Consider the following 23,078-nt stretch of genomic DNA (forward strand, 5'->3'; position numbering starts at 1 on the left):
GTGCTCTGGTGTGTAGAGCTGCTCGCCTCTGGGTTCCAGCACAGCTGTGATGTGTGTGGTCTTCCCCTTGTCACCTCTTTCTGTGCTGGTCCCCTCCGAGAAGGAGGCTGAGGTTCACCAGAGAGCTCTGGGAAGGGGTGATGCTGGGAAAAAGGTGAAGGGAAAGGATGTGGGGAAAAGCCTGTTTGAGCTTCAGCCCCAAGCACTGGGGAATTGCCCACTGGAGGAGCAGCCTGCAGATGACAGGTATACATAGCATCATGTGCGTGGGTTGTACTGTCCAGATTTGGGAACTGGCCAAGCCCATGGGCCCTGCATGGGCAGTGACACTCGCTGATGCCAAGTGACTGTAGCTCTAGCCCTTTCTGGCTCCCAAGAAGCTCTCCACCGTGGAGAGTCAAGCTGGGAGTAGGCACAGCCTGGGGGACACGTTTGGCTGTACCCAAAGGTGGGTTGTTTGTCAGAGAGCTCTCCTGCAGATCCCAGCTGCAGCAGTACGGGGTAGCCCTCCTGCAGCCAGTGCTGGGGCTCGGGCTGCTGGAGGGATGATAAAGTGAACGGCTTTGCCTGGAAGGCAGCCTGGGAGCCGGGAGGAAGCCCTCCCCCACCACGGCTCCTTATCTCGGCAGCGCTGGCACAGGGCAGCACTCCCGGCCTGCCTTTCTGCCCGTCTCCCCTGCATGGACGTGAGCCAGCGGCGTCACCTCTGCCCCTCCTGCTGCGGGTGCTGCGGGAGCCCGGGGCTCCGCACAGCCCGGACGGGCTCCTGCCCAGTTCGCTGCCTTGCAGAGTTCGTGGCATTGCCCCAGCGACGGCGGCCGGGCTGCACACACGCAGGCACGCGTGTGCGTGCACACAGGTGTGGTAGAAATGGGCGAGTTGGGCAGGAGGAGGGTGCGGATCGCAGGGGAATGAGTCAGCGGGAAGCAGAGGGCAGGTGCTCATCTGGGGCTGGGCTTTCAGGGAGCCCAAGGGCCTGGCAGCCCGTGCCGGGTCCCGTGGGCAATGGGGTGAGGGTGCTGGGGCAGGCTGGGAAAGCTGCGGGTGGAGTCAGTGCCTGTGGTTTGGGAACGGGCCAGGATCCGACTCTGCCACGTGCCTGTGCCTCCGCCAGCTGTGGGTACATTGCTGTCCCAGAGGGGCCTGGAGCATCCTCAGTGCTGAGGCTTTCCCAGGGGGCCGAAGACGAGCAGTGCAAGGGAGCGGTGACTCAAGTATCCCAGCCTCCGGTGCGTGGGGTGAGTCTGTGTCCCTGTGCAGCCAGCTCTGGGCAGGCTGAGCAGGTGTCTGTCCTGGCTGGATCCTGCCCAGTAACCACCCTGTTGGCTCTGGGAGAGCAGGGAGAGGATGAAAGAACGAATGTTCCTGCTGGGGCAGAAAGTGATAAACAGGTAGCTCTGGATCAAATGAACACAGCCTAGGGGGAGAGCTGCAACTGCGACGATGCGCTGCAAATCTGGGGGCATGGTTGGTCGTTGGTTCCGAAATCCCTTGTGCGACCTGGGGTCTGCTGCAGACCCTTGGGGAGATGCTGGGAGGGCTGTAGATGGCTGTATTCCTCATCAAAGGATCTGCTCTGGGCTGTTGGGTTTCCATCAAGCCCAGCTGGTCTCTGCTGCATTTGACTCCTGATGATCCTGCTCATATCTCCTGCAGGCAAGTCGCTCGTAGACAAGATGGAGGTGGGCTTGCTGTGGGTGCCACAGTGGTGAAGCCAAAGCCCTCTGTATTTAGGAACAAACTTCTTGGAGCAGGTACTTGGCACTTCTGGCGTGAGATAACCTATGTGTGTTGCAGCAGGCTACCAACCAGAGCAAGGATCAAATACTGGGACAAAACCAGCTTCCACTGGTCTCAGTGCTGAGGTGAGTTTTGTTCAACACCCCCAAGGTGTGCAGGTGGCTGCTGCTCCTCCCTGGCGGCACCTGTGGCTGACCAGGATGGAGACTGACAGGCTCCAGCACTCTCCAGAGATGCACTGGAGCTCTGGCCCTGCTGTGGGGCTTCTAGTGTTGGGCAGAGGCCGAGAGCGGTGGGTTTGTGCGGCTGGAAAGGGAAGGCAGTGAAGGGGGCTCACCGCTGCCAGCAGCTGCGGACTGGGAGAGAAGCCGGAGCTGGGCTCTGCTGGCAAGTGCACAGGGGCAGGATGAGGGGTAACAGCACACAAGGGAAATTCCAATTAGGTATCAGGAAAAGTATTTCCCCACAAGGATGGTTGGGCTCTGGAGGAAGGCCCAGAGAAGCGAGACAGTCTGCACAGTTGAAGACTTTTAGCCCTTGGCAGGGGCAAACACAAAGCAACCCGCTCGAGCTTGGCCCCGCTGTCAGCAGGGCTGGACTGAAACACCCTGAGGTCCCTTCCTACAGTTGTTGTTCCCCAGTTCTGCAGTTCTCGGGGCACTTGGCAATGTAGTATCTCATGGTCTGTTGGACTGACCAGCTTCGAGGCAAATGGAGGGCTCAGGGGATTGTTCTGTCCATCCCCTTCTCCTGGCTCCTGCATTAGCAGTGCAGGGAGATGGGGGCGCTGCCGTAGCGGCGTTGCCCACCGCACTGATTTGCCACAGCCCATGTTAGTTGCTGCACCCGCGTCTCCAGAGGTCCGTGTTACTCCCTCGCTGCACAAGCACAAAAAGCCTGTTGGCAGTGAAGCGCGGGGCGTAAACCACCTGCCCTGCCCTGCTGGCATTGCAGAGCTGTGATCTGCAGGGGGGTGCTGGCGTTGTCGGGAGGCTGGGGAGGATGCTGGCCTCCAGCCCTCTGGCTGGAGGGGCTCCAGGTTTATCTGCTCTGTGGTGCCTGTCCCAGAGACAGTGACGATTGCAGGGAAAGTCACCAGTAGCCTTTTTAAAGGCTCCAGCTGCCTGACCATCCTGAGCAGATGGAGGCTGAGATGAGCCCAAAGGACTGTCTGGAAAGAATTACTTGCTCCCAGTATTTTCCGTTTCTTTGCCAGCCTTTTATTCTCATGGCTGCTCTTTTCCTGATCCTGTCTTTCTGCAGGGCTGGCTGCTGGCAGCCTTATCAGCCTTGTCTTCAGAAACAACTTTGCAATTTATTGTGTCTCCAAGCTTTGACCCTAGTGCCTGATGCTGCAGAAGCCCATGTCCGGTGTGTAAGTGCTCAAAGGGTGTTCAGTGTTTTCCCCATCCCATCTGCAAGCCAGAGCAAGGGGGGCTGTGTGTAGCTATGGCACCTGGGCAGAGCTGACTTGCAGCACTAGCTATGTCTGCCTCCCCATCTGGCAGAGGCTGGGAGGGTGTCCAGGCTCCCCAGATGCTTTTATGGTGGGTTTTCAAGGTCTAGGACATTCCCATGAGCCTGTGTCAGTCCAGAGGTCCCTTCTCAAGTTGCTCCTCTGAGCCTTTGCCTTGGGCTCACTCATGCGGAGCTGCCACCTTGCTCAGAGCCTGGTGTGCTCCCCCTTCCTCAGCAGTCCCCTTGTTACTCAGCACTGCTCTGGGCACTCTTGCGTTCCTTGGACATCCCCGTTATAACACCAGCATGCATCATGAGCCGCAGGGTCTGGCTGTCTGAGCCCCCAGAGCTCCTGGGGTCTGTCCCCAGCTGTGTGTGTAAATCACAGCATGGCCAGGGATGAGCTGGTTCCTGGTAGTCGATGGAGAGCTCTTGGGTCTCTCATGGGCTCCATCTCCTTAGGAGGGTCAGGTCTCAGGACATCTGTGTCTGCCACCAGGGCTGAAGGTGTTTTGGACCCAGTTGCCATAGTTCAGCTGGTTTCTTAGGCCTCTGAGCTTTGTGTGTTCTCGCAGAATCAGTGCAGCAAAACATGAGCTGCAAGAGTGGCAGCAACCAGAGTTTGCACAGGAGCCTTTGCATCGTTCAGGAACAGATGTGGGGGCTCATGTTCTGTGTAGGTGGGTTCTCTGGGGATGCAGATGCATCTCGAGCCCATCCCTGTTGACCGTCGGTTCTGTGAAGATGGAGGACGCTGATATGCCCCAGTGCCGTGTAGTTCCAGCAGGCTGCACCTGCCAGATAGCCCTGTGGGGAGGTCCTCTCCAGCCTCCGCCTGATGTGAAGCACCAGTGGGGCCTCAGCTTCCTCCATCTCCATGACACCCAGGTGCCAGATGGGTTCTCCCGTCCATCCCAAGGGCATCCCTGGCCATGTGCATTGCTGAGAGCCCTGGCAGCCCTGCAGGAGCCCCGCTCCCATGGGGGGGATGGTGGATGCCCTGGACAGAGGGCTCTGCTGTCAGTGGGACCTCAGTCCCACTCAGTGGGTGGTTTGGTGTGTGTGGACTGGGAGGGTTGCTGGTTTAATGGGATGACTGAAACATAGGAGGTTCCATTTGAATATAAGGAGAAACTTCCTTACTTTGGGGGTGCCAGAGCCCTGGAACAGGCTGCCCAGAGAGGCTGTGGAGTCTCCTTCTCTGGAGACATTCAAAACCTGCCTGGACACATTCCTGTGTGATCTGCTCTGGTGAACCTGCTTTAGCAGGTGGGTTGGACTGGATGATCTCCAGAGGTCCCTTCCAACCCCAGCCATTCTGTGAAACAGGAGCTATAATGTGTCAGCCACTGCCCTGCATATGGCTAGGCCTGCAGACAGATGCACCAGTCCATTCTACCCCGTCGTTTCCTTTCAAAGGGGCTTGTGCACTCGTATATTTGCCTCCAGTGTAGGCAACAGTGTTAGTGTTTAGGTGACAGCTGTGATACCCTTTTCCTAATGCTACAGGGTGTTTTTCTCTCACCTTCAGTCCTATGGGAAGGCGAGACTTCCCTTTTGCCTGAGAAGGCACAGGACACTGAATTCATGGTGGAAATTCTCCTTCCCTGCAGTAGCCTTGGCTATGTCTAGCTCTTTACAATCAAGGATGGACAAAGCCCCGCCTTTATGACCCAGATCCCTCCAGCCTGTGCTGGACGTGAAACTTTCTAAATCGCAGCTGGAAAGGGGTGAGTTGGGTGGATGTGCATGGCCGTATGTGTGTTTGCTTGGTATCTCCTCCCTCTGTGCCACGTAGATGTGTAGCACGGGGAGTGGAAAAGATGCGGAATGTCCCAACATCTGCTACAGCCTTATCTGCAGGCTGCAGCTTGGTAGCCCGAGTGCCTGTGCCCAAGCACCTCCCTTGGAGCGCTCTTACAGTAAAAGGAAGTGTATCGCAAGAGGGGTTGCGGTGGGGACGGGCAGTTCCCACGGGGTAAATGCTGCCTGCACAATCCTTGCTGCCCTCCTTGCTGCAGGCACTTTGCCCGCTCCCTCTTCCCACGCATAGCTTTGCCTGTGTCCGGGTAATGCAGTGTCCCCAGGACCTTCTCGGCTGCTCTGTGGTGCCCTGGTGACCATTTCACAGTTTCACAGTATGTTTGGGATTGGAAGGGACCTCAAAAGATCATCTAGTCCAATCCCCCTGCTGGAGCAGGAACGCCTGGGTGAGGTCGCACAGGAACATGTCCAGGCGGGTTTTGAATGTCTCCAGAGAAGGAGACTCCACAACCTCCCTGGGCAGCCTGTTCCAGTGTCTGTTACCCTCACTGAGAAGAAGTTTCTTCTCAAATTTAAGTGGAACCTCTTGTGTTCCAGCTTGATCCCATTACCCCTTGTCCTATCATTGTTTGCCACCGAGAAGAGCCTGTCTCCATCCTCATGGCACTCACCCTTTATATATTTATAAACATTAATAAGGGGAGGTAGAGAAGGGTAACATTGCTGCAGCTGTCTCATATTGGTGTCGGGAACCCATCAGTGTGGTGTGTGCGAGGCAGCTCAGGTTGGCAGAGCTGTAGGTGGGTGGCAGCTGGGGGTTGGGGGGTGACCAGGGTAAGTTATGGTGTGAGCTGCAGCAGTCAGGAGGCAACGGAGCACAGGTAAAGAGCTGGGGACACTGGGGACCTGCTCAGAGATGTGTGTCAACAGGGCAGTTTCTGCTGGAAGATGAGGTTGAGGTGAGAGCAAAGAAGAACATCCTCAGGGGATTCAGAGCCCAGCTGCCATGTGAAGGACAGAGGAAGGTGAAGGATCACAGATCTAGGATCAGGCAATATGGATGGTGACAGGGCAATGGGGCGCAGAAGGAGCTGGCTTGGTAAGGAGGGCAGATGGGGCTGTGGATGCTGTGGCTGTATGTGGGGTTGGCCGGGAGGACAAGAGAGGAGACAGCGAATGTGGGAGCAAAAGGAGTCCTTGCCGTCTTCTCACAGCTCACAAAGCATCAGCCACTCCCTGGGGCTCCTTGTCAAGGGTTTGTGTTTTTGTACCCTGTTTGTAGTGATGGAGAGCGGGCTGGCCTGTTCACACTGCATGGGTAGATCACAGTTCCCATGGCACGGCCTGGGACAGGGAGCTGACGGGGTGGTAGTCACGAGTAAGTGATTGCCTTTCCACTGGGGTTGAGTTAAACAGGTCGTGAAAGGGTTCTCAGGGCTTCTGAGGCACGCACTGACCCCAGGGCATCATTCCATCATTCCTCCGCTTGGGACAGCAGGTGAAGAGGGCTGTTAATTCTAACATTTGTGCACCACTTAGTATGGTGAGGGTCTAGTCCTGCCTGGACCTGGGTCGAGCCTCCCTTGGACAAATGTCCGTATTCAACTTGAAACATGGCAGCACGTCGACGCCCCGGTCACGGCTGGAGACCCCTGGTGTTGTCCAAGTGCAGAGCAGGAGTGGTCCCTGCCCCTCTGCCAGGACCCACTTGGCTTCTCACGGCCATCCTGTGACTGGCTGCACAGGCGCAGGGCTTTCTAATCACCAGTGGAGGAAAGTTTTCCATCGGTTGCAGTTGCCACTGAGGTCTGGAGTGGAGCAGGTCTGTGTGGTCAGCTGATGGCCGAGCTCCCTGTCCCTTGGGCCACTGCTTCCAGAGAGGGACAAGAAGAATGGAAGGGACCTGCCCAATGCGTGCCCGTGCCTGGGTGACCAGGGGCTTGTTTTCACTGTGGGCACTTTCTTTGTTGCCCCTGGGTGACTGCTGAGGCCGCCATGCCCTGCCAGGTCAATGCCATCAGGCTCTGCAGATGTGCCTGGTGGCAAAGCTGGCAGGCGCGGTGCTGGCTGCGCCTTCCCCCGGGAGCGGTGGCATGTGGCAGCTACCCCGAGGTGAAAAGACACAGCTTTTTAGGAAGCAGAGCCAGCCCGGAGGAATTTTCCCCGTGTGGCCAGCTGTTGTCCTGGGCCTGGCTTGTGTCCCCCAGCACTTCCCACCCGGCGCTGCCTCGGGGAGGGGAGCAGGGACTGGCCCACCCTTCGGACCGTCTGTGCCGGGCTAGGGGGTGCCACCTTGAGCTGGTGGGGGTGAGTATCCGTGGTGGAGCCCAGCAGCATCCTGCTGCCTCTGCAGGGATCCTCTTGGGCAGCGGAGAGTTTTCCCCACCCCCAGCTCTGCCGCTGCCTCTTTGTTTTCTGGCAGAAGCCTCTGTGCCTTTTCATTGCCGTTGAGGCGCCGAGCAGGAGCCTACATGTGCCGTGTGCGCGTCTCGCCGGGAACGTGATGCGGGCTGGCAAGCCCGCTGGGCATCTCCCTCACAGGGCTGCAGAGGCCAGCCGGCAGCTTCAGGGGTCTCCTTTCCATGGGCTGTTCCTCCGGTCGAGCAAGGCTTCGAGGCCGCTGGTTTCCTACACAAAACCCTCTTTTGCATTGGCAGCGTTTCTGCACCTTGCCACAAGTGGAGTAAGTTGGATGGGAAGGGGCCGGTCCTTGGCTGGGCTGCACTGGGGGCTCGGGCTCTCGGCTGTGGTCCTTCCTCACCCTTGCTCCTGTGGGGAAGGCACCTGAGATTTGAGCAGCTCCAGGGGCTGCAGAGCCGGGTACGGCGGTGGCTGAGGATTGCTTGTGCTGCGCCTGCCTCTCCGTGTATTTGATCTCTCGACTTCCAGCGGGGACTGAATTCCTGTGCTGGATTCTGGGCTCGGCTCTTGTGAAAGGATCCAATTATTTCAGAGCTTTGAGCATCTCCATTTGCTGCCCATATTTGCAGCGCCTGGGTCTGCGCTGGCTGGAATTCCAAGTGATTAACGTGGCTGTGACATCCCTCCTAGGGGTGTTATCTTTGCTTGCTGTCCCCCACCGCCCCCCTCTTCCTCCTCCGGCAGCGAGCGAGACAGGCAGGCAGAGACAAAGGTCTGTCCTCAACCTGGGCTGTCCTCCCCGTCAGCCGCTGCTGCATGGGATCTCCCTGCCCTGCCTGCCGCAGGGTTCCTGGGCTCCCGGTCCAACGCTGGAGCTGGGCGGCCGTGGGCTGTGTCGCTGAGGTTTGAGCCTTTGGTGCTGGGTGGGCAGGGGGTACTGCCGGCTTTGGAGAGCTGCTCGATTGTCCTGCCGGATTTTAAGCTGCTTTTCATTCATTGACTGCGCTCTCCTGGGGAAGGGGGCAGCCGTGCATGGAGGGGAGGCTGGCAGGGGGGGTTCGATGTGGAGGAAAGCCGTACACAGGTGGCCAATGCATAGTGGGATCTGCCTGCAGCCCCTGCCACCCCCCTTCCCAGCTGCAGGCTATTGTCAGCATCGCTGCCTGCATGCCAGGCACCCGGGCAAGGTGTGTGGAGGTGGTCCATGCCGAGACGTGGGGCATCAGTGGGAGCAGGGGTAAGTCCCTGGGGCTGGGAGCTCTTCTCCAGCTCCCCAGAGAGGTTTCATTGTGTCACCACAGGTTGGCCGAGCAGAAGGGCTCTGTCCCTGCAGCACCTGTGCATGGGGCTGGGGAGGTACCGCACGTCACTGGGCAGACCTCGGCCCCTCAGGAGCCCCAGCAAGTGTCCTGCGGGAGGGCTGCTCTGTCCCCAGGGGCTTCTGCATCCCGTCAGTGTCCCCTCCTGTGCGACAGGAGGGAGGGCAGCAGCAGCACCCGGTGGACACGGGTGCTGCAGGGCAGAGGGAGCTGTCAGGTCTGTCTCTGGAGAAGCTGTCTCCGGTGGTTTCTAGGAGCTCCCACTCCTGACGTGGACACTGACTGTGGCCCCGTCCTCCCCCTCTGGGCTCAGGCTTCCTCCCTGTTATCTGCAGTGGGGCCAGCACTGAGCTAGGCTCTGCAGCTGCGTAAATTTGGCATGGCAGGAGGTCTCCTGAGGACCCCTGAGAGCAGCACTTGCTCCTGCGGAGGGGCAGGGATGCTCCCTCCCTCTGCTTCCTCCCTCCTTCCCTCTCCCTTGTTTCCACCAAGTGTGAGTTCCTTCCTCCACAACCTGAATCCCAGGGACTGCCAGAGCCACGTCCATGGTGGTTGTTTTTCCCTTCAGGCATGGTTTGCTCCTCTAACATCTCTAACCAGCTTCTCTGCAGGATGGTGCTGGAGGTTGTCCCCAGCCTCACACGTCTGTCTGTCTCCTGGTGGCGATACGCCTGACCTGTCAGGATATGGAGAAACCCTCCTGTGGTGGCAGCGCTGCTGCTGGTGTTGCCATCCTTCAGGGTACCGATGTAAACTTTCTGCCTGCTGGCGCTTCTCAGGCTCTGCTCTTAGCCTGTGCCAGGGATCTTCTGGGTTTGCACTTCACTGGTTAGATTTCCTTCCTTCTCCCTGGCTTCAGACAGGACTGATGGAGCTACAACTTATCCTGTAGGCAGTCTATTTCCCACAGTTTCCATTGCCTCTTCTCTTGCCTTGTGCTCTGCTTGTATAAGGATGATTATTTGCCCTCTTGTAATCACAGCCCCTCTCTTTCCTGGCTGTGTGGTTCTGCTTCATCCACAGTCAGGCTGCAAAGGTCCCCTTAGCACTTCCCAGGATGGGAAGCAGGAGGGAGAAAGGCAACAAAAGCCAGTTTGGGGTTGGTTTTGTGGTCTAAATGTTGCAAGGACCCCTCTCAGCCCTGCCAGCCCCAGGGCACGGCACTGTGCTCCAGGCAGCCATGCCCGAACCAAAGCCTCTTGTCCACACTCCGTGTGTCCCCATGCCTCGCTGGCAGTGCTGCTCTGGGAAGCCACATGGGTCCTGCTGGGTGAGTGTGTCCTCTTTGGGCACAGCTCTTGCTCTCCTGCTCCGCTGCCAGCCCTACCACAGGGGCTCCCCATCTTGAGGGTTCTGCTGCCCCTGCCCCACCACAGATGACCCCCACCTGGCAGAACTGCCCCCAAACCCCTCCCGCATCTTTCTGCCTGGTACAGTACAGGTAAAACAGCAACAGATCATTTTTCAGGCTGCAGCCCAGCGTGTGGTACCACAGCTGCACCGCCCAGTCAGGGACCCTTCCTCACCCACTGTCCTGCTCTGTTACTGCCAGACTGAGACCATGTTCTGTTAATCCTCAGTTCCCCCTGGATGTGCTGATAGGAATGAAACCTGCAGGTAAGCTGAGTCCCTGACCCTCCCCAGGCCTGCCTGTGTCATCAGGCTGTGCTGGCTCGGTGTCCCCAGTGAGCTCAAGGTCCCTGCCCCAGAGCCTGAGAGACGCTCCTCCCCGCAGGTCCTTTGGCACTGAGCATTTCATAGAATCACAGAATGTCCTGAGCTGGAAGGGACCCACAAGGATCATCGAGTCCAACTCCTGTCCCTGCACAGGACAAGCCCACAGTTCACACCATGTGTCTGAGGGTGTTGTCCAGTCTCTTCTTGAACACTGTCAGGCTTGGGGCCGTGACACCTCCTTGGGGAGCCTGCTCCAGTGCTCCAGCACCCCCTGGGTAAAGAACCCTTCCCGAATGTCCAACCTGAACCTCCCCTGACACATCTTCCTGCCATTCCCTTGGGTTCTGTCACTGGTCACCAAAAAGAAGAGAATAGCCCCTGACCTTCCTCCTCCCCTTGTGAGGAAGATGTAGCCACGGTGAGGTCCCCTCTCAGTCTCCTCCAGGCTGAACAAACCAGGTGACTTTAGCTGCTCCTCATATGGCTTCCTCTCCAAACCCTTCACCAACTTCATGGCCATTGAAGTGTGGTGCTCCTCCCCATGCTTCACCAGGCTGGAGGACAAGAGCACCTGTACTCAGGTGCTGGGAGACTCAGGCAAAAGTACAGGCCCCCTCCTGTCTCCTGAGCATCAAGGGGCTCTGGAGGCTTGGCAGGAGCAGGGCATAGAGCAGGAGGAGTTCCAACTGGGCTTCCCCCAACAGGAAAAGCCCTTTAAGTCCTGTCTTAGGGTCAGAGCATCAGCACAGGCTGAAGCACCAGCAAAATCACCATCACTTGGGCTTAGGTGGAGCCTAAGCACATGGCACATGGAGCCCCACATACTGCATCCTGGAGATGGTACCTGTGCTGCTCAGTTGAGCTGGTGAGGACCTGGACTTGTCCCATCTGGGTGACCAGAAGTGAGGCTCTGGAGATGCCTGGCTCAAGGAGAGGAGAAGGGAGAGGTGACCAGGTGCTGTCTCCTGTCATTGCTGAGGATGCACGAGTCCCCGGTGTTGCTCTCTGCCTCTGTCGGGGTGGCGGCTGCTGCTGGCTGCTGTGACCTGGCTGGGCCATTGTGGGAAGGAGCTGCCCTGGGAGGCAGAGCTAAGCACAGCCAAGGGAAACCCTGAGGCCAGGGGAAAGGAAACGGGATGGGGACTTCTCTTGGCCTTGCAGGAGGGTGAGGAGCAGTGCTGTGCTCCAGCTGCTCCCCATCCCAGGCTAATGGGTAGATCACCAGGGGGATGTAGCAGGAGGTCCCAAGGTATACTTGGAGACACTTCAGAGGTGGGCTGGAGAATCCTGGCATTTCCCACCATGATGCTTTAGGAAACAGTATTTGGGCTGACAAAACATGATGCAACCCCTTGTGCGAGGTGTGTGCACTGCTGACTGGTGCTGGTGTCACCTGGTGACTGGCATCAACGTCGCAGCTAGGGTATATTTGTGGTGTCAACATGTCAGCCTTTCCTGATGGACACATTGCCTCAAAAGACAGCTGGCGCTGGGGAGCAAAGTGCTCTGACTGCAGAGGGATGTGGGAAGAAGAAAGGATACAGTTGAAACTGCCTGTTTGTCCCAGCATGGACACGTGCAGGAAGGATGTGGCTTTCTCCTGTCTCACCATGCTGACTCTTGCCACCAGTTGCTGGTTTTGTTTCCCAGGGACTGACTGTGCCACACAAGTCATGGTACAAATCTCACCTAGGGCTGGAGAAGGGAAATGGCAGACCTTTTTGTGTTAGTACAAGCGGTAATGGTTTTAAAGTAAAAGAAGGGAGATTCAGGTTAGACATGGGGAAGAAATGTTTTACAGTGAGGGTCGTGGCACAGATAAGTGATCAATGCTCCATCCCTGGAGACATCCAAAGTCAGGCTGGAAGGGGCTCTGAACAACCTGATCTATTTGAAGATGTCCCTGCTCATTGCAGGGGGGGTGGACTACACAACTTTTGAAGGTCCCTTCCAACCCAAACTATTCTATGATTCTGGTGGAAGAGCTCTCCACCTTCCAAGCAGGGAAAGCACAGTGTGTTACCACCTCAGAGTCCACCCACAGCTGTGGCTATTCCCTGCTCTTCTACCTGCCTTGGTGCAGGCCACATGTGGGATCCCAGGAGGAGCTGATCTTTAAAATGAGCTTTTGTTGAGGTTTTGGACCAGAAGTTTGTCATGGTGTGGGGTTGATTTGCCCTTCTGTGAGTGCTCCTTGTGAGCTGGTGTGTGTGTCTCTGTTCTGGCTGGTCACTGGCAGTGGCTTTTAGGCTGGCTGGCTCTTGGGAACTGGCCACAAGTGTCTGTTAGTCACAAATCTCATGGTAGTGGAATGAAAGAAGAGCCGGTTTCCTGGGGCATGCGAGGTCAGGCAGTGAGCACAGTGAGTGACCTGCTGAAGGTGGCTTCCCACCTGCAACACAATGGGGTGGAGAACTTGCTGGACCAGAGTGCCAGAAAGGGAGCGCACTTGGGTGTTGAGTGCCTCTGAGCATCCCTTCAGGGATTTTATTTATCTTTCTGCCTGATGCTGCTGTTTGCAGCCTTCAGTGTGGTGCTCGCTGCTGGGTTGGGATGCTTGGTGGGACAGAAGGCAGCTTCTGTCCAGATGTCCGCTGTGGTGAGCATGTGGAGGGCGTGGTCCCCATGCATGGGCAACATTTCCTCCTTCACCCAGAGGTTCCTGGGCCAGCAAAGTTTACAGGGTGTCCTTGCCACAGAGGAGCTGAGGCTGGAGCTGCCCACGAGCTCCTGCCCGCTCTGCAGGTGTTGCACCACGAGCTGCTGCTCGAGCTGACCCTCCTCCTTGCCTTCTTCCAGGCATCAAAGCTGCAGTGCCAGTGGATTATGACTGCAGGGGAGCTGTGTTGCATCTGCAAATCTCCATCATACATCAAGGGCACATCTGAGCAGGTGAGTGCTGTGCACATGAAAGGACTGCTGTCTTTGCATGGGGGAAGCTGGTGGGGGGCCATCGTGGCTCGGGGCTGTCACACTCATGGTTTCTGCCTTCCCTGCCAGGCATCTCTTATCAGAAGAAAACAATTGCAAGCTCTTCTCCTTGTCTGTAGGGCCAGAAAGTGTCCTGTGCTGCGGGTGAAAGGGGCAGGAGGTGGACATGAAACCAGCGGCTATCTGGTGATCTGCAGTGTCTTGGAAAGCAAGGCATGAAATGGTCACCAGAAACAGGGATCTGTTCATATGCACAGGGTTTCGTATGGGAAGGCATGCAAAAGGGATGTAAAATACGAGCCAGGTATGCGAGTTCACAGCTTAGCTTAAAGTATTTGCAGTTTAAATAGAAATCAAGGTGACAGTGCCACCTGAGGTGGCCCACATGTCTGTGCCCTTTGCACTTGGGAGGCTGGGAGAGGCTGAGCCTAAGTGCTACCTTCTCTGCCCCCGTGGCCCCACAGGCAGAATCCTCCTGCGCTTCTCCCAGAAAGCACCTGAATCACTCCAGCCCCGCATCTCCCCCTTTCCTTCCCTTCAGAGCCGCTGTGCAGACTGAAGAGCTGGCGAGGACGGTGCAGAGGTTTGGAGGCACACCGTGATGGTGGGAGCCATTCCACGGCAGCCACGCCGCTTCTGGGGGGTGCCTGACTGGCAGGTGTCTTCAGCTAGTTGTGCCAACGACCGCCCGCTGTGGGACAGGGAAATTGATCCGGAGCAAAGCAAGGTTCTGCTGCAGAGGGGTAAGTGTGGGGGGCAGCCAGAACAGGCTGCAGTGTGGTGGATAACACCACAGGGGGGTTGAGGTTGGCCAGGACCTCTGGAGGTCATCTGGTTCAACCCTCTGCCCAAGCAGTGCCACCTAAAGCTGTTGCTCAGGACTGTTTCCAGGTAGTTTTTGAGTATCTCTAAGGATGGAGACTCCACAACCTCTCTAGGTAACGTATCCTAGTGCTCGGTCACCCTTACAGTAAAAAAGTGTTTCCTGATGTTCAGACGGAACCTCCTTTATTTCAGTTTGTGCCCATTGCCTCTGGTCTTGTCACTGGGCACCTCTGAAAAGAGCCTGGCTCCATCTTCTTTGCACCCTTTCTTCAGGTACTTATATAGATGGTAAGATCCCTCCTGAGCGTTCTCTTCTCCAGGCTGAACAGTCCCAGCTCTCCCAGCCTTTCCTCACAGGAGAGATTCTCCAGTCCCTTAATTGTCTTAGTGACCCTTTGCTGCATGTCTCAGGTGCGGCCTCACCAGTGCCGAGCGGAGGGGCAGGATCACCTCCCTCCACCTGCTGGCAAACTGTGCCTAATGCAGCCCACAACACTATTGTCCTTTGTGAAAAGGGCATGTTGCTGACTCATGTTCAACTTGGGCGTCCACCAGGACCCCACTGCTTTTTCTGCAAAACTGCTTTCCAGCTCGTCAGCCCCCAGCATCTGCTGGTGCATGTTTATACCTTTCATCACTCCTTTTAAACAAAATCCCTGGGCTCAGCCACCCTAGCCTGCCACTTTCCCATCTCCGTCATGGTGGGGGTTAAAATACCACGTGCAGTCTCACTCTCCAGACAGACAGGAAACAATTCTCCAATTGCTCACCTGCCCCTCAGCCTTTGCTCCGCAGGAACAGGCAGAGCTGTGGGGACAGGCAAAGGGCAGAGCCGCCAGGCACAGGCAGTTTGTCAGCTTGCCGGTGAGTTTTCCTGCACCTCCTCAGCTTTTGCAGCCATTTCAGTATTTGTCATGCCAGAAAAAACTCATGTCCAGGATTCTCACAGCTCTGAAACAGGGCTGAAAATAGAAAGTGAAGTGCTGTGCAGCACAGAGGGGTTCAAGCCCTTTGGGCAGGAAGGATTGAGTGGATGGTGGAGGAGCCCATGGTGGGCTTTGCAGCTCCTGGTACCACCCAGTGCTCACGGAGTTGGTGGAGGTCTCTGGTCCAAGCTGGCAGAGATAACTGTGGTGTTAGGTCCGGTTTCCCCAGGCTAGTTTATGGGGTTGGCAGCACATGTGGCCAGGGTTGGTCGTCCTGACGAGTGCTGGGAGATCTTGTTGCTGTTGCCCAAAAGGGTGATGACAGGCATGAGCCCCTGGGACTGGTCTAACCTGCCTGACTCCTGCGCTCCAGAGCAGCGCAAGCACATTGAGTCCCTGGCAGAGGGCAGGCCCCCTTTTCTCTGCTTGTCCAGACTTGTCCCCAGTAGCCTCCAGCCCAGCTGGAGACTCCTCTCCATGCCCAGACTGGGAAGGAGGGTCTGATCCTGCAGGTCAGTGACACCCCAGGGCTCCCTGGAGAGCCACACCAGCCTGCTTCCCAGCCCCAGAGAGAGGTCTGAGTGGGGCTGTACGGGGAGCTGCCTGTGTTCCACAGGTCACTTGTGGCCAAAAGCCCAGACAAGGACATCGATCGTGGGCTGATCTCTGGCCTCCTGCTCTCTCTTTCCAGGCAATGCACTGCAGTCCACCCTGTAGTGGAGAGCTCACCCGGACGTCCTGAGTGAGGTGGGGTCCTGCCCTCTCGCGCTGACCTGTGGCACTTTACAGTTCCCCTCCTGCTGCTGCATGGGCTGTTCTGACTCCGGCTCCACTCGGAGTCCAGGCGAATAAGGCTCCATGCGGCACATCCACGCGGAGACGTCGCTGCCCCCCGAGCGCGGCACGGACCCCAGCCTGTCCCAGCCCAGCGGAGAGGCACCCTTGGAGCCTTCCTCGCAGCACTGCAGCCACCGCAACATCCTCATGGGCTACAACGAGACAGAGATCAAGCGCCAGAAGGTTTACCAGGTGTCCATCTTCTCCCACCTCTCCAGCTCCTCCGAGAGCACGGAGCAGCGGGCAGGCAGCCGGCTGGCTGTGAAGAGGGGTTACCCCGAGCAGCGAACTCCAGAGGGGGGGCGAGATCCCAAACGAACTCACTGGGGTGGCGGGGGGGTGGACGGCAAGCGCGACGGGGGCCCTGGGCAGGCTCCCCCGGATGACGATGATACCTTCGAGGATGGTCTGCTGGTGGAGGAGCTATCCCTGTGTGGCTCTGCCCAGCACTTCTCCCACAGTGGGCTGCGGGTGGTGGAGCACCGGTGTGAGGGCAGCCCTAGCCACAGCCCCAAGGCCACCAGAGAGAAGTTGCAGGATGTGTCCTCCTCCGCCTCTTCCTCCTGGCCCCAGCACATTGCTTGCTGTACTTTGCACACGAGAGACGGTTGTTCTGTCTCACCAGGGGATCAGCCCACAGACTGTGGGAAGAATGGGGAGCAGGCACATGGCGACAACTCACTTCACCTTGATTTGCACAATATTGCACAAACAGCTCAGCTGGACTCTGGTGGGAAGAGAGAGAAGCCAGGGAGCAGCCCACCTCACAGCAGCAGGGCTAGTGGAGAAGAAGAATGGCCAGCAGTGGCCAATGGCTGTAAGGAGCCCCCAGCTCTGCAGACAGCACTCAGCCCTGAGCCCAGCAACCTGAGCTCCCTGGAGAAGACGCCCTGTGGGAGCAGCCAGCTCGGCGGCAGCAGCTGTCCGGCCAAAAGGAAGCTGCTGCCCGCTGGCGAGGCTGTGGCCGACTCCTGCTCTGAGGATGAGGGCCTGTCCCCTCCAGCGAGGAAGAAGAGGGCCTTGCCATGCCATCCAGTGCCCACAGCGTGCCGCAGCACTGATGCCAAGGGGGCCCCGTTCTGGAATCACCTGCTTCCCACGGCCAAGGTGAGCATCGGTCGTGGGGGGAGGCAGGGCACGCTCTGGGGACACCCAGAGCTCCAAGCCACCCTCGTGGGCAATGTGGTCCATTGTGGCACAGTGCCCTGTCCCAGTGCCACAGCACTGCTGTGAGCAGAGCAGCAGCTGACAGCCAGCTCTGGAACACACGGTCTGTGGGTTGTCACCAGCTCTTGACACCTTTTAGTCACTGGATCCTCTGCTTGCAACCAGCTCTTTATCCTGGAGAGCCTTGCCCAGACAGGACACAACCTCTGCGTGATAGTGAGAGCTGAACACATGGCATGGGGCCTCGCTTGGTGTCTGACAACTTCTCATTAAGCCAGACTTACCAGCAGGCTTGGGAAGAGCGGCTAGCCTCTGCCTGAGGAGGAGGGAGGCAGAGGTGTGGGATGGCTTGGGTCCTTGGTCATGATATCCATCAGGGCAAGGGTTTCATGGCGGGGAGTGGGACTAGACATGCTCTGTCCAGGAAGCAGGAGCCCCAGTGCTGTGTGCACAGATGCCGCTGGCTTTTTGGCAGTTCTGAGGTGCCCATGTCATGTCCCCAGGCTGCCACAAGCTCTCAGAAATGGGGCAGACTCTGGAGTTTTGCAACCACCCTGGCAGCTCAGGAACTGCCTGCAATTCCTCCCTCCCTACCCGCCCCTCCTGACCAGCTCCCTGCCTTCAACATGTCCCACCAGCCAGGCCTGCAGCAGGCTCACACCAGAGCTGGCACGTTCTTCTCTTTCCCTCAGGCATCCCATGGTGCAGGGAGCAACGGCAGAGCTGCCCCGGCTTCTTGCTGCTTGGAGCCAGGACACACCACCCATGGGGCACAGCTTCAGTCCTGCCCACCTGCCCTTTGTGGTGACTGTCCCCCAGCCTGGCTGCCCCTAGCACTGCCCTTGCAAAGCGAAGCCCTCCAGCAGCTTCCCTGGGTTTTCCCGCCTGGTCATGCCAGCCAGCTCCATCATCCCTTTGTGTTGTGCTGCCCTTTGTGTGGCTTCCAGAAGGGAAAACCCCTGAAAAGGGGATATCTTTAAAAAGGAGGCTCCGGTGTGGCCCAGGCTGTAACCCCCACCCCACAGCTGTGGGAGCCTGGCTGCGAGCAGGGGTGGGCAGCACGTTCCTCGCCCGGTGGCGCTACCGAGGACTTTACATGAATCACCAGGGGATGGGACTGTTCCCAGGCTGGTCAGGGAGCTTCATCGTACGTGTTACCGCTCCCTGGGAGGTGCGAGGGGGTGTTGGGGCCTGGCTCTGTCACTGGGTGTCTTGTCACTGAGGCTGGTCCTGAGACCTGCTTTGCAGGGTGGGATCCATGTGCTGCACGCTCGGACTGGGTACCAGCATCCTCATCCCCAGCGGAGCCGCTTTTGGTTTTGGGCAGCCCCACATCTCCCCCAGACACTGCAGCCCTTGCACTGCCCCTGCAAAGGCATCTGATGGCTGCCCATGGATGGGAGCCTCTCTGATCTGCTGGGACACTCGTGTGTCCCAGGGGGCAATGGCACATCCTGGGGATACAGTCTTCAGTCGCTGCCCTAACACAGTTTTCTGCTTTGTGTCCCCTGCAGAGCTCTGCAGATTGCACCACAGTCGGGAGGAGGCTGAAGAGTGGGCTGCGCCTCAAATCGTGAGTGTGGGAGGGTCAGGTTGGGTCCCTTCCCTGCCCCAAGGGTCTCCCCTCCACAAGACCCATGCTGTGCAGTGGAAGCATGTTTTTTCTGCCTGTGGGGAGTAGGAAAGTGGGTTCAACCGTCACCAAAGAAAGGGACAGGGGGTCTGGAGAGGGCAGCCCAGGGCTGTGTGCTCTCTAGTCTGACACCAATCTTCTCGCCTCTCTCAAAGGCGACATCTCCGGAGCAGTCTCCGCAGGGGCACCAGGTCCTCTGCAGCGCCCTGGGCCACCACGACCATCAGCCATGCTCTGCTGGGCAACTTTGAGGTAACGGCATCCACCTGTCAGGGAGGGAGGTGGGTCCCAGGGGCTCCAGGGTGGGCTGGTGCTGGACATGAGAGGCTGAAACTGACAGGATCCCCAGAGTGGAGCTGGGTTGATTGTACCCAAGGGCCTGGTGTGCAGTGGCTGTATCACCAGCAGGATATCTCAGCCAGCAGATCCTCACGTGATACTTTCAATACTTAAAAAGGTCCTACAAGAATGATGGGGACAGATTGTTTAGCAGGTCCTGTTGCAGTAGGACAAGGGGTGATGGTTTTAAACTAAAGGAGGGGAGGAGATTCAGGCAAGACATGAGGAAGAAATGTTTTACAATGAAGATGATGACACACTGGCACAGGTTGCCCAGATAAATGGTCAATTCCCTGTCCCTGGAGACATTTCAGGCCAGGCTGGATGGGGCTCTGAGCAACCTCATCTGTTTGCAGATGTCACTGCTCATTGCAGGGGTTTGGACTAGATGACCTATGAAGGTCCATTCCAACCCGAACTCTTCTGACATTGCTGCAGCACGCCTAAGCTGAGGAGCTCTTGCTGCTTCTCCATGTGAGATGGTTGGTTTTAGCCCACCAATTCAGGATGGGTCTGTCTCAGAGCGAGCAGCCGGGGACCCTCACAGGTGGCCTCAGGAATGCCAGGAGACACACGACCACAAGCAGACATGGTTGTGGCAGAGATGGGGGATGATCTCACCTTCAGCTTTGAGGTGAGGGGCAGGACTGGTGTTTGAAGGTCCCTAATACTTACCACCTCTTTCAGGAGTCCATTCTGAAAGGGCGGTTTGCACCGTCGGGGAGGATCGAGGGGTTCACAGCAGAGATCGGTGCCAGTGGCTCCTACTGCCCCCAGCATGTCACCCTGCCTGTCGACGTCACCTACTTTGACATCTCCGAACACAGGGCACCCTCTCCTTTCCTGGTACGTGGGTGAGGGAGAGCTGGGACCACGGGAGAGGGGGGTGGGGGCTGTACCCACGCACACCCCATCCTGGGGGCTGCCCCCCTCCAGAGATAGTGGCTCGAGCAACTACCTGCATGAGGGGACTGCTGGCTGTGCTACGAGTGGTATTTAACCCAAAAAGCACAGAGGAAAAGAAGCAGGAATGCTTGCAGGCTGCTGCCAAGCTGTCTTATGGTTGGTGCTTTGCTCTCACCTCTGTGTTGCTGCTTGTTTGTGCCCTGGTCTGCAGAGAGATTAGCTGGGCTAAAGTCACTGAGGAACAGCTAAAGTCACTTGATTTGTTCAGCCTGGAGGAGACTGAGGGGAGACTCACTGCAGTCACAGCTTACTCACAAGGGGAAGAGGAGGGGCAGGTGCTGATCTCTTCTCTCTGAAGACTTATCAGAGAACCCAAGGGAACAGCAGGAAGATATGACAGGGGAGGTTCAGGTTGGACATTAGGAAAAGGTTCTTCACCCAGAGGGTGCTGTATCTCTGGAACAGGCTCCCCAGGGAGGTGTCACGGCCCCAAGCCTGACAGTGTTCAAGAAGAGACCGGACAACGTCCTCAGACACATGGTGTGAACTGTGGGGTTGTCCTGTGCAGGGACAGGAGTTGGACTCGGTGATCCTTGTGGGTCACTTCCAACCCAGGACATTCTGTGATTCCCTGGATGTCTTCTTGCCACTTTGTGCCAGGCATTTGCGGCAGGAGGGGCTCTGGCTCCTGTGCCGGGTCTGAGCTGGGCTCTCCATGGGCTTTCTCCCTCTCACATGTGCTGTTTGTTTTGCCCCAGGGAGTGATTGACTTGGAGGCCTTGGGAAAGAAGGGTTACAGTGTGCCCAAAGCTGGAACCATCCAAGTGGTGAGTTGCTCCCTCATCTCCAGTAACGCCGTGAGGAGGGCTCTGGTTGCCCCCAGGGTGGAATATGTTCCCTTACATTGTTTGTCAGGGCAGCAGCCATAAAGCCTGTGCAGAGGGGTTTGTGGCTGCCAAGACAGCACCATGGAGGGGAACACAGGGTCCCCAGGGTGCTGGCAGGGAGACAAGTTGATGGGAGATGCAGGCAAGAAGGAGGTTGGTGGGGAAGGAGAGGGTCTCACTGGGACAGAGCATACATGCAGTGGGAATGTAGGTGGGTGAAAAGGTCTGACCTGTGCCCTCAGACTTGGCTCTCTGGGGCTGGTGTGGGGCTTTCTGGACCCTTGGCCCCACTGGTACTGCCTCTGGGTGCCCCAGCCCTGCCCTACAGATCCATTCCCATGCCCTTCCCAGTCTCATCCCTATACTCCTCTGCCTCCAGACCTTATTTAACCCCAACAAGACTGTGGTGAAGATGTTCTTGGTGACATACGACTTCCAGGACATGCCAGCCAACCACATGACCTTCCTACGCCATCGCATCTTCCTGGTGCCTGTGGGGGAGGAGGAAGGGGCCACCATGGTCCCCAGCAACCCAGCGGGCACAGGCCCACCCCGCAGGGTCCTCTGCTACCTGATGCACCTGAGGTAGGGCATGCCAGGAGGGACAGATGCCTGCCACAGGGTCACCCCAGGGCTCCTCTCCTGTGTGTCCCTGACTTTCCAAAACCTTCAGGCCAGATTGGGGGGATGGCAGCCTGACCACTCACCCTGGGGAGGAGCAGAGACCAGCTGCTCCTTTGGGGAAGCTGTAGCTGTCGCCTGCCCAAGGGCAGCCATCTCTGTCCCTCTGAAGGCAACTGGAGCGTGGCTGGCTTGACCAGGGGCCAAAGTAGGCAAAGGGGTCATGCCCCGCCATTGAGGTTGCCCTGCCCTTGCCTGGGAGCCTGAGGTCCCTGTGCCCTGCTCTTATCTCCACTCAGGTTTCACAGCTCTAAGTCGGGGAAGATCTACCTTCATGACGACATTCGGCTGCTTTTCTCGCGCAAGTCGATCGAGGTTGACTCGGGGATCCCCTATGAACTGAAATCCTTCACGGAGATGCCGAGGAACCCCTGCTACTCACCCTGGGCCTGACCCCCATTCCACAGGGCCACCGGCGAGCCTCCAGCCCAGCGCTTTGGGGATAGATGAGCAAAGTGCCAGCGAGCAGACACCACTCAGAAGTGTTGCACCCCCACGTGCCCTCATATTCCTGAGCAGCACGGATGCCCGTGCGCTGTGGCAGGACTGGGGTCACCGAGGGAGCTTCACCAGGAGAGGCTGGGGCTGGGGATCAACCCTGGTGCTCCAGGGATATGCCCAAGCCTTCTTCTGATGCTGCTCCCACCTTGGAGACTTGGCTGGCCCTGGGTGGGGGGATTGAAGAGTTGGGCCAGGGGCTCCGGGTAAGGCTACCCATGCTTGCCCTGGGGTTGTGAGCAGAAAGTTGGGAAGAGTTTGTATTTATTAGTATTTATTGTTGCTGGGAGCGCAGAGGAGGCTTGTGCGGAGGATTGGAGATGCTGTGCTGTTCTTCTCCCCCAACCCTGTGGGTGCTGGATGAAGCCCCCAGCAGTGTGGGGCTGCTTGGGTTGGGGCAGGGCTGTGGGGACCGTGAGGGTGACTGGGGATCGGGACACCTTAGGCTGCCAAAGAAGGTGACCTGCCTCATCCAGGGTGCAGCTCCTGCCCTGGGGCCTTGATAAAAACCCTGGGAGAGGATGAGGCTTCCTGGGCACCAGCTCTGTGGATCAGCTGCACTTCAGGCAGCCTGAGGAGGCCTGGACTTACCCTCCCACCCCTTGAGGGAAAGCCAGACCCCAAGAAGTCTGTGACTGGCAGGAAAGTGGCCATTGCCACAGGTCCTGGGGCTGAGAGAGGTGGCTGTCCCATGGGTGGAGACCTGGGGCTCTCAGCTGGAGTCCCCAGACCCCACATCTGCTGTGGATCTGAGAGAAAGTGGAGATTCCTAAAAATCAGAGCCCTCCACAGCCTGTGTGTGTGGGCTCAATCCCACCCCCGAGGCAGCTTCGGGCAGGTGCTCTGGCGCCGGAGGAAGGGCAGGAGCCCTGGCTGGGAAGAGGGGAATCAGGAGAGGACACCAAAGGGGAGTCGGGCTGGACATTCGGGCTGGGGGCTAGCGGGTGATGGGGAGCAATGCCCCGCCGCGTTGCAGCCCCGGGAGATGCGGGCCGAGCCCGTGGGGGCCGGAGGGGTGAGAGGAGCACGGAAAAACGAGCTGGCACGTCCCCTGCCTGCATCAGCCCAGCCCCGGGGGCTCTGCCGGGCTCCTGGTGCCGGTTCGGGCTGCGGGAGCCCCGGCCCCTCC

At 58.0% G+C, this 23,078-nt stretch overlaps 1 protein-coding gene across 10 annotated transcripts in view; it reads left to right on the forward strand.

The window, feature by feature from the left end:
- The window catches only part of ATOSB (atos homolog B), a 47,613-nt gene extending 25,352 nt beyond the window's left edge, over positions 1-22,261 (forward strand). For 4 of the 10 annotated variants that reach the window (XM_082075860.1, XM_082075863.1, XM_082075862.1 and 1 more), the window contains exons 3-11: positions 13,119-13,211; positions 13,792-13,993; positions 15,693-16,945; positions 18,520-18,578; positions 18,794-18,890; positions 19,665-19,823; positions 20,642-20,710; positions 21,150-21,355; positions 21,691-22,261. In XM_082075860.1, coding sequence (XP_081931986.1) covers positions 15,860-16,945; positions 18,520-18,578; positions 18,794-18,890; positions 19,665-19,823; positions 20,642-20,710; positions 21,150-21,355; positions 21,691-21,844 — 1,830 coding nt within the window. In that variant the 5' untranslated portion in view covers positions 13,119-13,211; positions 13,792-13,993; positions 15,693-15,859 and the 3' untranslated portion in view covers positions 21,845-22,261. Of the gene's footprint in view, positions 1-720; positions 860-1,656; positions 1,866-13,118; positions 13,212-13,369; positions 13,555-13,791; positions 13,994-14,106; positions 14,189-14,267; positions 14,349-14,382; positions 14,940-15,692; positions 16,946-18,519; positions 18,579-18,793; positions 18,891-19,664; positions 19,824-20,641; positions 20,711-21,149; positions 21,356-21,690 lie in introns of those variants that run through there. The other 6 variants (XM_082075868.1, XM_082075866.1, XM_082075865.1 and 3 more) reach the window with 6 other exon arrangements.
- The last annotated feature ends 817 nt before the right edge of the window (positions 22,262-23,078 follow it).

Source organism: Streptopelia decaocto (assembly GCF_964273445.1).
Source record: "Streptopelia decaocto genome assembly, chromosome: Z".
NCBI lineage: Eukaryota > Metazoa > Chordata > Aves > Columbiformes > Columbidae > Streptopelia > Streptopelia decaocto.